The 16,521-nt window shown below is 42.5% G+C and overlaps 3 gene segments (V, D, J or C); all 3 read right to left on the bottom strand.

The window, feature by feature from the left end:
* Positions 1 to 358: 358 nt before the first annotated feature.
* Positions 359 to 942, bottom strand: LOC134482273 (T cell receptor delta variable 1-like). The segment is given in 2 exon segments: positions 359 to 672; positions 894 to 942. Coding segments are annotated over 2 exon segments (363 nt in total).
* A 4,148-nt stretch (positions 943 to 5,090) lies between these two features.
* On the bottom strand, positions 5,091 to 5,665 carry LOC134482194 (T cell receptor alpha variable 23/delta variable 6-like). The segment is given in 2 exon segments: positions 5,091 to 5,476; positions 5,614 to 5,665. Coding segments are annotated over 2 exon segments (438 nt in total).
* Positions 5,666 to 12,197: 6,532 nt separating this feature from the next.
* LOC134482272 (T cell receptor alpha variable 22-like) lies at positions 12,198 to 12,819 on the bottom strand. The segment is given in 2 exon segments: positions 12,198 to 12,586; positions 12,768 to 12,819. Coding segments are annotated over 2 exon segments (441 nt in total).
* Positions 12,820 to 16,521: the final 3,702 nt, after the last annotated feature.

Here is a 16,521-nt window from a genome sequence, read left to right as displayed (position 1 = left end):
TCCAGATACCACATGTGAGGTATGTGCTGTTCTCAACTTAAAGAGAACCTGATACTTAACAAATTACTGTGGTGCAAGATTCCCAACTGTGGAAAATACAACACCTGTTCTCTGTGATCTATTTTTAACTCTGTGTCAAGACAAAGTATTATAGAAAGCCGCTCACCATAATTCTTTCTAAATTGCATGCCCTGAGGTTTTACATAGAAGCACAGTTCTGAAGCAGACCACAGACGGAGCATCCACAGTTGAGATCCTCTTGTTCAGGATGTGCAGGTGTGCTTCTCAGCTGGGCTCCCTCCCTCAGAGGGGCTCTGTTTAAGGAGCCCCAGTTTTTGTTCAGCTTGTGCTGTCACTTCTACCACTGTGTCAGTTCCCAGAGAGCACAGAAATACTTCCCCGAATCCTCTGGCTGAGAGGCTGAAATGACAAGGCTGATGGACTTGAGTGATTTCTGGAAGACTACAGAATAGCGGCCACTCCTCTGGTTCTGAGAATCAAAAGAAGTTTGGCGAATAAGGAAAATTATATCTCCACTAAGAAGCTGCTTGTACCAGAAAAGATGATATATGTTCTGACTTGTCTCATATGAACAGTCCAGGGTGACTTCTTCCCCCTCCTGCCTGCTTGCTGTTGACTGGACCTGAGTCACTTCCTGGGCCACATTAAATCCTGAAAAGCAATCAGAAGAACAAATTAAAAGTTTATCCTGTGACAGTGCGAACAAAACACTGTTGGAATTGGGCACCTTAGGACCCAAAGAGAAAGCTGACTGAATACACAGTGTGCTGGCTTCCCTCCAATCCTTCTTGCCCCTTGTGTCTATAGGAACTGTCATATGCCTGGGGCAATGATCCTGTTGGATACCCTTAGTTATATGTGATGCATCATACCAGACAAAGTCAAGGCCACCAGCACACAGAGCAGGCTGTAAGGAGGCATGTGGCACATGTCCCCCTGCAGGAGTGTGTCCGTTCTCTCTCAGCTCAGAGATCAGTGTCTGAGTGCCTGACAGTGTACATGTTCACTGCTTACATTCTTACATAGCACCCCAAACAGGAAATGGGTTTTTGTAAGATCATAGGCAACAAGTTCTACGTAGAGAGAGAAAAGGTGTAGTTCACCGCAGACTTTTACTTACATCCTTCTCTTTCTTGTTAGATAAATGAGGCAGCACTTTAAAGGGAGCATAGGGAAATCCATTCTGAGGACGAACCTCATTACACACATGTGTATTATTCAGTGGGATAATTCATCATGAACCATATGTGACAAGAAATGCACTTACAGACCATTATCATATGTTTACTTACTACATCAATTTGCTAATAAAGGTTAACAAGGAAAAAGTCCTCACAGGTATTTGCATCTCCCCATGAAACACTGATCTGAAGTAACCTTCCTCTTTTAATGAGTGCTAGGGTTTATTTAAATTCTGTAATCAACAAAGCTAGTTCTAAATCCTGTAGTAAAGGGCAGTCCATTCGGGTTCCAGAAGACCTCTGTCTGCTTAAGTTCTGTGAAATTGTGACAGTAATAGAATGATAGTCTTTGGAGGTCTTGGAGATACTCGTTGAGTCAGTTCTTTCTGTAAACCATGAGGACCTCTGTGTGGATCACTAGCAGCCACATACGAATCCAGATGTTGTAGGGTACACCTGCAGCTCCAGACCTGGAAAGCGAAGACAGAAATATTCTCAGGTTTCACAAGTCAGTCAGTGTAGTTGAGTTGGTGACATTCAAGTTTGGTGAGAGTGTCTACCCCAACTCCAAATAAAAAGGTGGACGGCCATAGAGAAAGATAGCAAATGTTGACCATGAACACAGGTTAACACACACAAATACACAGACACAGACACACACACACACACACACAGAGAGAGAGAGAGACAGAGACAGAGACAGAGACAGAGACAGAATGAAAAAGAGAGACAGAGACAGAAAGAGATAGAGAGACAGAGGCAGACAGACACAGGGACATAGAGACACAGAGACAGACAGAGACAAAGAGAAAGAACCTGAGAAACACAAACAGAGATAAAGAATGATAATTAAAAAATCCATATTTACAAGCACAGATTAACTTTTAAAAGTCTAACATTAAGGTTCACTCAGAAGATGGTTCTTACACTCTTAGATAGAGAACTCTACATATTATATCCTAAAAGTTTCCATACCATTGCCCTGAAGTCTTACTTGTTAAATTCTACTTCATTTTAATTTACAAAATGGTCATTGATAAGCTTGCCATGTGATTCTCTGCCTCAAGACTATTACATGTGCATGGTACAAATAACCTGCAATCACTGAGGGGCATGTTAATGCCGTGTACATTGGTGGTTGGACTTTTGTGTGCTATGGTATTGCCATTTAGAATGCAGTTCATAATCTTTCACTTGCTCTCATTATCCCAATGGATGAAATAACTCAAAAGAGACTTGAAAGAGAAAATACAAACAAGGTCTCTGAAAGACTTTCAGGCCTCTCTGAGATCAAGTACATCAGAGACTACTGTCTGGACTCTGAGGTATCCTCCTCTGTCCATTTCACTGCTGAGAGCTGAGATCACATGCCCTGGACTGCAGTCTCTGTACTTAGCAGGAGACCATGGGAGCCACAGCAGCCTGAGGAGCTCAGGATGGCAGGGCTCTGCCCTGCTCTAGTTCTCCACAAAGCAGGTGGATGTTCTGCTGCATGACCACAGACTCTGAGATGTGGCTTTGGAGTGCATTGGATTTGAGTCCTGGGCTAAACAATCAGTCTCATTCTAAATGCTCCTTTGTCCTTCCTTGTGATTTAATTGGCTGACAATACTTCTAGTGAAGATAAAGCTTAAGAGAAATTGCTCGACTGTGAAAAGCACTTGCTGCTCATGGTAAAGGCAGAAGCTCAGCTCCCAGGACCCATTTGACAAGCTAGTGTCCTGCAAAACCTGCAACTCCAGCTTTGAGGAAGTAGACACAATCTTCTGGCCTTCACATGCACACATGTGTGCCTACACACAAGTCTGTGTATGCTCATATATATGTACACAAACAAAAATAAACTCTTTTAAAAACAATAAAGCTTAATATTTAAGGAATCGTAAAAACAAGTCAATAATTCAGGAAATGAAGGATAATGGTGTACTTAATTCAGAAGTGAGATGGTTGGTCAGTAAAGGAGAGAAGAGAAGATAAATACTGAGGGCCTGCCCCAGCTGGGATGGGTTGAGCGAAACAGCATTGGATGAGAGCCAAAAGAAGTTTCCTGCATGATACTTAACTCTTTCTTACTGTTCTGTGCTAAAACCTTAAATTTTTATTACAGTTCTGTGTCTCATTAAACGCTGGGGAAACTTAAGTCTCTATTTCTTTTATTATTTACTTTATAATTCTCTATTCTTACCTAAGTACTGGAATTCTTAATTCATTATAATTTACTTTATAATTCTCAGTGCTTAAATAAATGCTGGGAAACTTAACTCTTACTTTATAAATTTACTGTATAATTCTCTGGAAATTAGCATATGCTGTATAGCAGTGGAGGATTAAGTAAAGAAATTCTTTGTTCTTTTCTCTCGTGCCTGGAAGTCCAGCCTCTTACTAGAGGGAAGCTTGGAGCATTAACTTTTAGTGAATCAGGAAAAGAAAGTAATGCTCACAGAAGGAAGTAGTTTTACACAAGCAAACATGCATAGACATACATACACATTCACACACACATTCATGCACAAACAAACACATCAGGCCTGATCACCTGTCTCATCAACTGTGCATGTATTTATGCATACATACATGCACACGCCTCTACTTACATATGCATATGGATGGAGCAAAAGCCCCCATGAGCAAGCTCCATAGAGTAAATGCCAATACAGAAAAACCTCACTCGTTCTGGATGAAAAATAAGCTTTAACCTTTATTGCTTAGAGAAAGAAAAACTTTTTTTGTTGAGTATGAAAAGCCCTGTCCTGGACAGCAAGAAGAAACCTGCTGTTAAAGAAGAAAACTGCCTCATGATTAGAAAAAGCCTGACTTCTTTCTCTGCTGTCTTTACTAGGTTTCTTCTCTCTGCTCTCTCTGCTCTCTCTGCCCACTCTGCTCTCTGCTCTCTCTGCCCACTCTGCTCTCTGCTCTCTGCTCTCTCTTATCACTGTGTTTCAAACATCTTCAATGGTATTTTCTGTCAGGAGCCATCTAAGGAAGGCTAACACATACAAGTGACCTTCTGGAGATAACACATCATATTACACAGCTGCGATGGACAATTCTGAATTGCAAGGCTTTCAGAAATCTGACCTCAGGATTGAGTCTTATTGCTGATAAGCTTTTCAGTCATTATTAGATCCATATAACAATCCTGAGCATTAGCCCACCTTATTGGTCAGATTTTCTGCAGATCAACTAGGACTTACTTTTTTTGTAGCAATGCTATGTTGACAAATTGATGATTCCATAATTCCTAATAACTATTCCATAGAATTCCTAAATTTATACAAGTAATCTTAATCCCTCTGTAATATGAAAGCTGGAATTGGGGCTCTGTCAGCTTTCATTATGTGAGTAAATTAAATTTTTCTTTCCCGTCTGACGTCATTTGTCTGTTGTAGATACACCTTCATCCTTGTGAGGAGCTCCTGGTTTACATACTTGAGTTTCTTGAAGGTAGATGTGGATATGAGAGGCAAAGCTAGAGGAAGTAGAAGAGGTGAGTGGTCATGTAAATTACCACTTCTCTGGTCATGAGACAAAATTAAGGTAAAACAAACGTCTATGTGATTTCTATCCCAGAAGCCAATGTCAAGGTCTCCTGACCCTGGGTTGTAACCTCCACACATTAACATTGTTGACAATAGAGTAGGTAGACGGGGCCTTTATAACTTACAGTTAATACAAACAACCACATAGAGAATTAGTTGTACAACTACTCAGAAGAACAATTCATCTAAACTGGTTAAAGCCATGTAAAACTCCAGCTGTTTCTGAGGAACAAGGGGAATAGAGAAAAGGAAGCTGTGACTTTAGCTTGGGCAGTCTCCGGACTGAATGAGTCTAATCCTAACACCCACTGTTCCTACAAATGACAACTCCTGTGCATCTCTGCCAGGCTCAGCCCGCAGCAGGGCTTTGCTGGAGCCTCAGCTGCAGGTTTGGGTCTGGGCTGCAGGTGTGTGGAGAGCACTGTGCATCTGCTGCACAGAAGTAGGTGGCTGAGTCTCCAGGCTGAGAGTCTTCGATGTGCAAAGAGAGCTGTTTCTCACTTTTCCTGAGGAAGACTGTGAATCGGCCATCTTCCTTTTTATTGGACACTGATCGTATGGCTATCAGGAGTACAGGGCCTTCCCCAGGGAACTGCTGATACCATGGGAAGTAGTCAAAAGCACTGTTCTCATAACTGCAGTTCAGAACTGTGGGTCCTCCTTCCCAGACTGTAAGAGATATGGGACTTTGTTTCACCTGCTGCTGGTCACGTCTCTCCTGCTGGCCACTCACCCCTGTGTAGAGAAATAACAACTGTTGTTAGCTTCCCAGGAATTACTTCCTGCTTATGATATCATGACTTCCTAGTGCCCCAATTCTCTTGTGCCTCCACATTAATCCCATATCCTCGGGTTTCTCCTCCATGACTCACCAGACAGGTGAAGGCCTAGGAGTAAAAATGATGCTGTCAGGATCTTGTCCATTCCTCCTAGACTGAAGCTTGTGGGGAACTCAGGTGGCCTTTTATCTCCCCACAGAGCACTGTCTCCACCTTCACAGGCACCTCCGTCCTTTTAGGAGGCTCCACCCTTCACAAACACTTTTTCTTCTAAAGCTCTTTCTGACCTAGAAAGCACTTCCCATTCTGCTCAAATTTAGTACTGCTGTAAGCAGAGTTCTGAGACTCAGGAACCCTGACATTGTAATTCTGCCATCATATGTTGTCGTTAAAATTTGTGTTGATAAAGCCACCAAGTATAGCAGTGTGGATTTTCTGAAATAAAAAGAAAAGAAAAGAAAGAAGGAAGGAAGGAAGGAAGGAAGGAAGAAAGAAAGAAAGAAAGGAAGGAAGAAAGAAAGGAAGAAAGGGAGACCAATGATCCAGCTAATGTAATACCATTTATATACATTTATCTAGGGAACTGAGGTCACCATAAAAGACAGATACCTGTGTCTGTATGTTATTCTAGCACAATTGACCATCGCCAAGATAAGTATGCAACCTAGTCAGACAATGGATGAGCAAAACATTAATTATATCTGAAACAAGAGAGTAATATGCAGCCACAAAGAAATATGAACATCTATAGAAAAATTAATGTTATTGAAGGACATGATGTCAAGCAAAATAAACCAGATGTGTAGAGAAACACATACATATGTATTCTCCGGTGTAAAAACAAAAAGAAAATGAAAGAAGGGGAAAATGAAAGTAAAGAAAATAGAAATTAGATAAATGAGTAGAAGAGGGGATTTGGAGGGGGAAAGGAGAGGACAGCAAAAGGGAAGGCAAGGAGATGGGAATCACTACAAATGCATATATTAAAATGTTACTGCAAACCTACTAACTTGTACAATTAATGTGTGCTAAGAATTATGATATTTATGATTAAGAATGGATGAATTTTTTCCATTCTAAAAGCTTATACACACGCATACATAAAAAGACTTAAAATGGAATAACTATACATGGGTCACGAATAGGCTGACCAGACACCACAGGCTAATGAACAAAAAGGCAGTGCCAGAAATGGGTTACCTCTTTGGGTGTTTGAGTAAATTTTCTATCTATTACTAAGATAAATAACTAAGAAGCCACTGAGATAGGGATTAAAATTCTTTCAGTTTACATCCAAATCATCAATGGCTCAGGAGAAAGTCAAATCAGGGATTCAAGCTGGAAAACTGGCAGGAAACAGATGAGTGCCACTTACTGGCCTGCTCCCCCTGGCCTGCTCATCCTATTGGTTTACACAACCCAGGACCTCCCACCTAGGGGTGACAATGCTCACAGTTGTCTGGGCCCTCTCACGTCAATAATTCATGAAGATTATATCCACAGACATGTCCCCAAAACAGTAAGACAAATAAAACCATTTGACTGAGGCTCTCTTCCCTTGGGTATCTCTAGTTTGTGTCAAGTTAATAAAAATTAATCATCACAACTTACCACTTGTCAACCTGACATATAAAAACAGCATTATTTTACCATAATCTTTATTTGCTTGTTGATTCCCCAAGACCTCATTTTTGGAACACAAAGTACAAACAGTTAAAAATTTTAAGTAACCAGTCTTTTAAAAAACTCAAAAACTTTAACATTTAAAGTCTTCTACCACTGGGTTCCTATATAATTCAAAACAAGTTACAAACTTCATAACCCAACTGATAAGAACCAAGGCACACTTAAATCAAACAAAGCAAATTCCCGGTGCCTAGCCTTAGCTTCTACCCATGTTCCCTTCAGTCCTGCAGCTTTCACTCTGCAAAACCTGTGTAATATGGAGACTCTTACACATTACCAGGTTGGGTTTACAGATTGAAGTGAAATCCTGACCTCCCCAGGCCTCGGTGTCTATATGTGGGACCTTAGATAACTTCCAGAAGATTGGCTTCAGTTAATCTAATTCATTACAGCTGATTCTTTAGCCACCGCCAATCAGGGTCAGTTGATCCAGGTTTCATATCCAGATTATTCATTCAAAATAACTCTTCAATTGTCCTGATCACAGTTTTTATCATCTACTCATCTACCTCAAGCTTTACAAACCAAGCCCCATTATGTGTACCTCATTCAACATACTTATGTTCCAACTGCCCAGAAGAGCTCATTAAATCTGATCTCTCTATGGTATTTTCTAGCCCCAAATTCCAAAACATTTTCACAGTCTTTCCAAAAAGCAACGTGGTCAGGATCATCATCATGTCTAGATACTAATTTCCATATTAATCACGTTCTGCTGCTGTGATGAAAATCTGACCAAAACCAACAAAGAGTTTATTACATTTTACTAGTCCCAGATTATAATTCATCACTGCGGGAAGTCAAGAACTGAAGCAGAGAAAATGGAAGAACATTATTTAATGGCTTGCAATCCATGGCTTAGCTTTCTTTCTAATACGACCCATGACTACCTGCTGGGGAGTGACACTGCACGACTGGACTGGGCCCTACCATATCATGCCCATATGCTAATCTGAGGGGAATAATTTCTCAGGAGATGTTATCTTTCCCTGAATATCTATATTTGAAAACATGTAACTAGAACATTGCTGTTGACCAATAGACCCATAGACCATCCCGGCCAAACACTAAAATACTCTTGGTTACCAGCAGTAACTTGTTGGTAAGAATCTATTGCTTAAGGTATTACACACTTGAGTCATAGAACATGGATAAATCCACCTGGTACTGGTCTGGAAACTTCATCCCTACTGGAGAGCTTTCATATTGCTGGGAAGCACTAAGCATGGTACCAGGGGAGAAAAGGGATTATCAGTCTCACCTAGCTGTGAGCACTGTGAGCTATAATAAAAACCGCCCTGACAAGACACACCCATTGGGGCAATAGTTGTGCAAATATCATGGCACTAACCAACCACTCTCTGATAATATTCCATAAGAGATACCCCACACCTGGCACCATTATTATATCAAAAATCTCTGACTATGCATACCATGCCCTAGGGGAGAACTTATTACTATTCTACTTAGTACACATCGTACAAATCCGACCGCTAATCACTTAGCATTGTGCACATAGATTAATGGAAATCTCAATCCTCGTTAGAGGAACTAATTGCAGTAGTTTATGATTAACACTGTGTCCCACTATTGGCCCATATGCAGGGAATGTCTGTGTTATAGTCAGCCCTAAGGAGACATTTGTACCACATCCTGTCCTCCCAAGGTTAGGGATTATTGTCGAATAAAAAGTAGAAAAGGTGTCAGAGGTGGTCGATGACTCTAAGTAAACAGTGTCTTCTGGGTATAGCAGGAAAGTTGCCTAGATGAAGTCTCAGTTTCAGTGACAGCCTGCAGAAGGCCTGTGCAAGGTAAAGGCAGACAAAATCCTAGCGTGGACAGTCAACATAAGCATGAATACAGCAAGTACACTTAACCACTGAGCCATCTCTTCATGCCCTGAGCATTGGGGATTTTTTGCAATTATGAATCATACAAATTCAAGACAATAATGAATTATTATATCTTATTACTAGTCCTGGTTATGAACCAGATGAACCAAAGAAAACATATGGTCCTTTCAATTCAGGGAATTTAAATTTTGTAATCATCATTTACAGGTGTCCACATTTTACATCCTCTTACAAATGTAGGTTTAAATTTACTTAATTTCATTGTATCTTTATAAAGACTGAGTTAACTAAATGTATCTGAAAATATGCCTGCGAACAATAAATTAGGAGTTAGTGGATGATCCACCCTGGAAAGTCTGTGGTCTCCATATCAGTGAGAGAGGATTGAAAACGCTCTGCACCACTCCTGGGCATATACCCAAAAGATCCTCCAACATATAACAAGGACGCATGCTCCGCTATGTTCATATAAGCCTTATTTATAACAGCCAGAAGCTGGAAAGAACCCAGACTTCCTTCAACCAAAGAATGGACAGAAAAAAAATGTGGTACATTTACACAGTGGAGTACTACTCAGCTATTAAATACAATAACATCATGAAATTCTTATGCAAATGGATGGGACTGGAAAATATCTCCCTGATATTTTTGCGAGCTAACCTACTCACAAAAGAACACACATGGTATGCACTCACTGATAAGTGGATATTAACCCCAAATATCAGAATACCCAAGATACAATTCACAGACTTTATGAAGTTCAAGAAGAAAACCAAAATATGGGTACATCATTCTTTCTTAGAAGGGGAAACAAAGTACTCACAGAAGGAAATATAGGGACAAAGAGTGGAGCAGAGACTGAAGGAAAGGCCATCCAGAGACTGCCACACATGAGAATCCATCCCCTATGCAGCCACTCAGAGCTCTGTGGTCCCTGAGCTCCCATGTCTCGGAATGCCCTTCCTTGTGATACTGTTCCACCTCAGAGACGTGTGGTTTCTGGGCTCCATGTATCTGGATTCCCTCCCATTGGGATACCTGACCCCTCAGAGCTGTTGGTTCCTGAGCTTCTAGGTCTCAGGCAACCTTTCCATCTGAGCAGAAGCATAGCCCTGGCCTTCAGGGAGAGCAGGCATCTTCATGGTGTTCACCTGCAAATTCCTATTTGTCAACACTATGGGCCCAGGATAAACAGATATATAGGTAAATGACTGGATAGATACATGGATTTGATCTCTAATTCAACTTAGGCACCATAGAAAACAATTCTTGAATTATTTTAAATAATTTAAATCCTAGTTTACTGAGAAACATGTTGAAGAGCCAGGGCCTTCAGCCTCTCTGAAGCAGCGCTGCCCCTCTGTGGCCACACAGGAAGTCTTCACTCACAGTTTCCTGACTTAAGGCCTAGGCCTGAGGAAATGCATTGAATATTTCTCTGGGGAAGATATTTCTGAGAAGGAAAGAGAGTTTGTCTATGTTGAGGTCAGTTATAGGGTGGTTTTCTTTCCTTCCTTCCCAGCCTTTTCTCCATGCAACATCATGAGTCCCCATCTTTCTATCCTGCCTAAAACCACTTCCTTCTGGGAAATGAGAAAATCCACTCATACAAAATGAAAACATGAAAATGCTCACTACTTACAATAGAGCTTTAATAAGCAAATAACTGCATTTGACACAAGTTATATTTTATTAACCCCTTATTTAGACAACTTGTACCCATGGTGATTATTAAGCCACAAATATTCTTTTTCACTAAAATCCTTATATTTTATTCTTTGAGATTATAATATAATCACACAAATTCCCTCTTCCCTATCATCTCTTCAAAACCTTCCATATAGTCCTCCATGCTGTCTTTTGAAAGTTATGGCTTCTTCTTTTATTAATCATTGTTATATATATATATTCCTCAGGACTGACCAAACCGTATTGGATAACCAATTGGTGTGCTCCTCTCAGGGAAAGACCATTTCCCCACTATCGGCATTCTTGGTTTCCAGTAGTTCATTGTCTAGAATGGAGACTGTGTGTGCTTTCCCCATCCACTTTAGCTGCTGTGTTGCAGCTCCTGTTGAGGCAGTTATGTTGGTGAGACCTCATCTGTGCAGCTTCCAACATTCCTAGGAGACACAGTGAGTTACACAGAGACACCTGATCCTCTGACTCCTGCCATCCTTCCTGCTGTCCTCTCTAGGGTTTCCTGAGCCTCAGCAGGAGCAGGGGTTGTACTGTAGACAAGCCCACTGTCACTAGGATCCACAGCTCCTCACTTTGATTTGCTGTGGTTTTCTGCAATGTCCTCCATCTCCTAGTAAACTCGTGGAGACCCCACAACCACCGCTGTACTAAACCAGACAATCCCTAGCTGAGTTCTAAGTATTTGTCCTTAACTCATGCATGCGCATTTAGAGAGTCTGCTCATTTTGTTCATTATAGGATGAGTCAATCATTCTCTTTGAGTTGTAAAAGCTTTTAAGATAGTTAAAGTTATTAGAAAATTTTAAAAGTAATGATGAATAAAGTTAATGATTAGAAGATTCAAAAGTCACTGTGGGTGCCACCTTTGTGTGGGAAAGTGGTCCTGGGTTTTATAAGGAAGCTAATTAAGGATGCGTCTGTGAGTGAACTAACAACAGCCTTCCTCCATGGTTTCTGTTTCATTGTCGTGTTTTGTCCCTGCCTTGATTAGCACCAAGGATGGACTATGACTTGGAAGTGAAACCTAAATAAATCTGATCCCCTTCTAGGTAGACTTTACTCAATGTTTCATCATAGTGGCAAGAAGGAGACTGGAGCGGGCAGGTATCTGTGCATCCTGCATCTTGCATGGTTCACTGTTTTTACTGTTGCTGAGGTTCTGTCTCCTCACTAACCCTGACCCTGTCAGAGCAGTTCTACCTGGAAGCCTGTTTTCCCTTCCATTCCTTTTTCTCCTCATCATTTATGATTTCTGCACACTGTGCCTTAAATGATCACATTGATTCTGTCCCCCATCAGCTTCTCTGCTAGTTCTAAGATGGACATTTATGCTTTAGGAGGGTGTGTATTGAGCAATGAAGATAAACACCAATGTCCTGATCATACGAGGCCAAAGCTTACCTGAGGTTACAACTCTACCAATACAGGAAAGGGAGATTAAATCGGACAGATATTCTTTGGGGTTTCCCGTGTCTTGTGACTAAGAAGAGACATAAACACAGGCTGAAGGTTTGTGTACAGGCTGCAGGTGTGTGGGGAGCACTGTGCATCCATAGCACAGAAATAAGTGCCTGAGTCTGTGGTCTGGGAGGAGGAGATGTGCAAAGAGCTTCGACTTTCTTCAGTGACTGTCGTGGATGTCAGTCTTCCACTCTGCTTTGTCCCAGAAGGATTGTAAAACAGGCTGACGAGGCTTCCCCCAGGACTCTGGTAAAACCACTGCATTTGGTATATAGAGGTGGAAAAGTTGCACTCCAGGTCTGCTTTCTCTCCCTCCTGCAGAACCAAGGACACAGGACTCTGCTGCACTTGCTGCCCCTTCATCACTGATTAGAAAAAAGGAAAGAGACACAGTTGGCTGCCATTTCAGTGTCCACAGAGTCCTGGGCACACCCATGTCCTCTGAGAAGGTGGGAGCTCTGCAGGACTCCTAAAGTGCTCTCCCCACTCCTCCATGTCCTGAGCCAGATCCTATCAGGTGCCCTGATTGCTGACAGTCAGACTCACAGAAAACCTGGGTGCACAGAAGCCCCAGCAGAGAGCACAGCAGCCTCTTCATGGTGCTTGTGTGGCTGCTGGAGACAGAAACATGTAACCAACCCCTGGGCTGTGGTCTAAGGGTGGCTGTTGAAGTGTCCCATCCTCCATCCCCCTTCCCCAGTCCTCTGCAACCAGTCAACTCCACCCAGGAACCCTGCCAGGCCACACCCTGCTGAGATCCCTCCCAGCCTTCAGAGCCTGAAGCTCCTCCCAAACCAGACCTGACTAAGAGTCCAGGTGAAGAACAGTGAGGGGAGGAGGACATTTTGAGATGACCCTGGAGTTGTATGGGATTAGGAAACTAGGATCAGGGGAGGACTAGGCCATTCCAAGACAACATGCCTCAGCTGTGTACAGAGCCTGGCAAACTCAGGAAAACAAAAAACAAAAAACAAAAAAACAAAGTTAACTCAGGAAACAGGCACATGTTCTAACTAAAGACCTTTTACTGGGGCCTCAAAGATGGATGAGCAGTGAAAGGTACTTTTCATTCCAGAGGCCTTCGCTCCCTTGCTAGCATCCACACCAGGCGACTCACAGCATTCTCGCTAGAGTTCAAGACGATTAGATGGTATCTCCTGGCCTCCTCAGAACCTGGACACAGGTACCAGATGTTTACATAGACCCACACTCCTAGACATGACCAAAAAAGAAAAGTCTTCATCAGTGACATAGTTTAAGTGAGATCAGTGCTGTAGAAAAAGAAAGAGGAACACAAAGATCCAGCCAAGTGTAATGGTTCCCTGGCCTTGGAGTGCATTTTAAACTGTGGGACGCTCCTGCAACAGTCAGGTGTGTTCTAAATGCTGGTGAAAAATGTGACCCCATAAGAAAGAAGTGCACTGGGGAAAACTAATGCAGGAGTGCTGCATTCTAGAGTGATAGGGGCAGGGTGGGCAGCAGCCCTAGTGTGGTGGTGCACATGGTGACTGCAGGAAACACTGTGCTGTGCAGAGGACTACATTTTAAAAGTTTCACCATAAAGAGACTGGATGCTGAAAGAGACTAGCGATAAAAGACAAATCTCGGTCCCCAGCTCCGAAAAAAAAAAGAACCAAAAAAAAAAAAAAAAGACAAATCACAAAATCTGATCAAAAACAGTTTACAGCCAACCTCCTGCCCTCTGAGCTCAAATAATAATAGAACAACAAACATTTCTACTTTGATCAGAATCCTAGGGCATAATTAGGGTAAAATTTTCCCCTTGAGTAAAAATGTTGTTTCTCAGGCTGAATCAGATCGTTCCAATTCTAAACAAGTGAGTGACAATTAACAGCTATCCCATGGGAATGAAGCACTTCCCACCATTCTACTTTCTCTGTCCTGTTGTCTTTGTAGAACATGGCAAGTCCCTGAAAGTGCCTGAGTCTAGGACCCTGGTCTCCTACTCTGCAAGTCTCAGGTTGTGTCCAGCTCAGCACTTGTGACTCAGGGCAGAGGAGCACCCAGATCCCTTGGTCCCATTGTCAGGGGATCCTCAGTTGGTGAGATGTTCACCCTTCCTGTACTGAACCTGAAAGCTCCCCACGCCTGAGACAAACAGAATTCCTGTGTGAGCTTCAGGAGGCACTGGTGACCCAGATGAGAATGTCACACATGTAGGGAAGGATCCTGAGGGACAAGAGATGAACAGCTGTTCCTCAGCTCCAGAGCAGCTGCTGAGCATGCACAAGTGTAGCCATCATGGTGGGGCTCTGCACCCTCCTACAGAATCAGTGCTGTGTGGGGAACTCAGTCACAGGAGGGTCTCTGTTCAGACTGAAGCCACACACTGTTCTTTCTGTGAAGAACACCCACTGAGGCAGAGTGAAACAGAGCTCTCCAAGCTTTTGTGTACACAGCAATTTCACCAAGGTGAGCAGAAAGCAGCTCACTCCTTCCTGAGAGACTCCCAGGAAGCAAATAAAGGCTGAAGAGTAGGAGAGGTAGACAGCAGTGCTCTGAGCTTGAGGAGGCTTAGACACTTTCACTGTAATAGCATTAGAGAGACAATTAGGAAGAGACACTTTCCTTTTGCTCGGCCTGCCTCTGGCATCTGTGTAAAATGTGCTCTGTCAGAACACCTACTGAGGCAGTAGAGGGGGTTTTAAAACAATATAATAAATTAATATAAGAACACAATGTATTCAGACCAAGTCCACCACCACCCTGCTTCCTCTAAAACTGCTCCTAGAACCCACTATATACTACCCCTCCCTCCACCTCCCCCCACTACCAAAGCCTGAAACTAAAAATAGGGCATTGGAGGAGAAGGAAGTTTAAGAGTACAAGATGGGGTAGTAGAATGCAGATAGTTTAATGTCAAAAGGGGGCCGTGAAGGAGTGTGTAAGTGGGAAGCAGGACAGGATGGCAGGGCAGGGCTAGGACAGAGGTTTGTGTGAGTTTATTCTCATCAATGAAAAAGCCATATACTCTTTTAAAGGGAGTGTCCTTTGGAGGCCCAATAAAAAAAGGAGAAGTTCACAGCTACAGTGGACTTCCCACTGCCCTTGCTGCCTCCCCAGGGTGAATTCCAAGGGATTCTGATCATGCACAGAGGAAGGCTTATGCTTTCTAAGTGCAAAACTTGTGAGTTTTTTTTTTTAAAAAAGAAGGGTATGAAGTTATGAACTGGAATGGAGAAAATATTTTAGAGTGATAAAATTACAGCATCTTTCCACATTGCAAATCAAGAGCCCGGATGATAGAATTCAGACGCTGAGGAGTGACTGGACTTCTACACAATGTCGTCAAAATGCCTGGGAAAGATGTGATTGGTGTTGCCAAGAACACTGCAGGTGCATTACACTATGGAGACTGAATTAAGGAGTATATGTTTGAATAAACATTGGGAACATGCATTAAAGAAAAACAAGCCCACTGTAGGGAGCTGCAATGGGCTGCGCCTCAAAGATGGCTCTGGTTTCTGCCTTCCACCCTCCCGATGGTGTGCGCTCCTTGTAGTAAACAAGTCCTTATTTGGCTATGCCTGCCTGGCCTGCTAGGTTCCGAATAGTGACAGCCTGTCTGCATGACCCACGTGGCACTTTGGGATTGGTTGGCGTTGGGTACTTAAGCTGATGTAGGGCGTTCCCTGGGGTAGAAGATTGTATCAAGGTTCCTGAGTAAACTGCCTGAAGAAGATCTCCTCTGGTCGTGTCTTCCTTGCTGGTCGAGGTTGGGCGCAACAGCCCACCACAGACAATCTTCGTTCATGAACTCAAATTCATCAGAAATCAAATTCATGAGAACCTCAGTTACCTATTCTGAGTATTACCAGTCCCTTGGGTTTTCTTACCAAATGTAACAATTCACCAGTGTCACCTGCTGTATTCTAGGCCCTGCCCACAGGAGAGATTATGCAGTGCATAGGTACCAGGGGGCAGGAGTTTTATAAGCATCATCTTCTAATTCCAGTACCACAATTCTTACTCTAGCTGGTATTCTGAGGGTTAACAAGTCTCAGTAATCGATCCCCCCTCCCTGTGTGTGTGTGTGTGTGTGTGTGTGTGTGTGTGTGTCTACATGTGTCCACTATGTTCATAGCAGCCTTAATTATTATAGTCAGAAGCCGGAATGAACCCAGATGCCTTTCAACAGAGGAATGGAAACAGAAAATGTGGTTCATTTACACAATGGAGTATTACTCAGCTATTAAAAGCAATGACTACATGAAATTTTTAGGCAAACATGAGACTAGAAAGTATCATCCTGAGTGAGGTAAACCTGTCATAAAAGAAC

Source organism: Rattus norvegicus, chromosome 15 (assembly GCF_036323735.1).
Source record: "Rattus norvegicus strain BN/NHsdMcwi chromosome 15, GRCr8, whole genome shotgun sequence".
NCBI classification, from domain to species: domain Eukaryota; kingdom Metazoa; phylum Chordata; class Mammalia; order Rodentia; family Muridae; genus Rattus; species Rattus norvegicus.
This window is presented reverse-complemented; position numbering and strand designations above follow the sequence as displayed.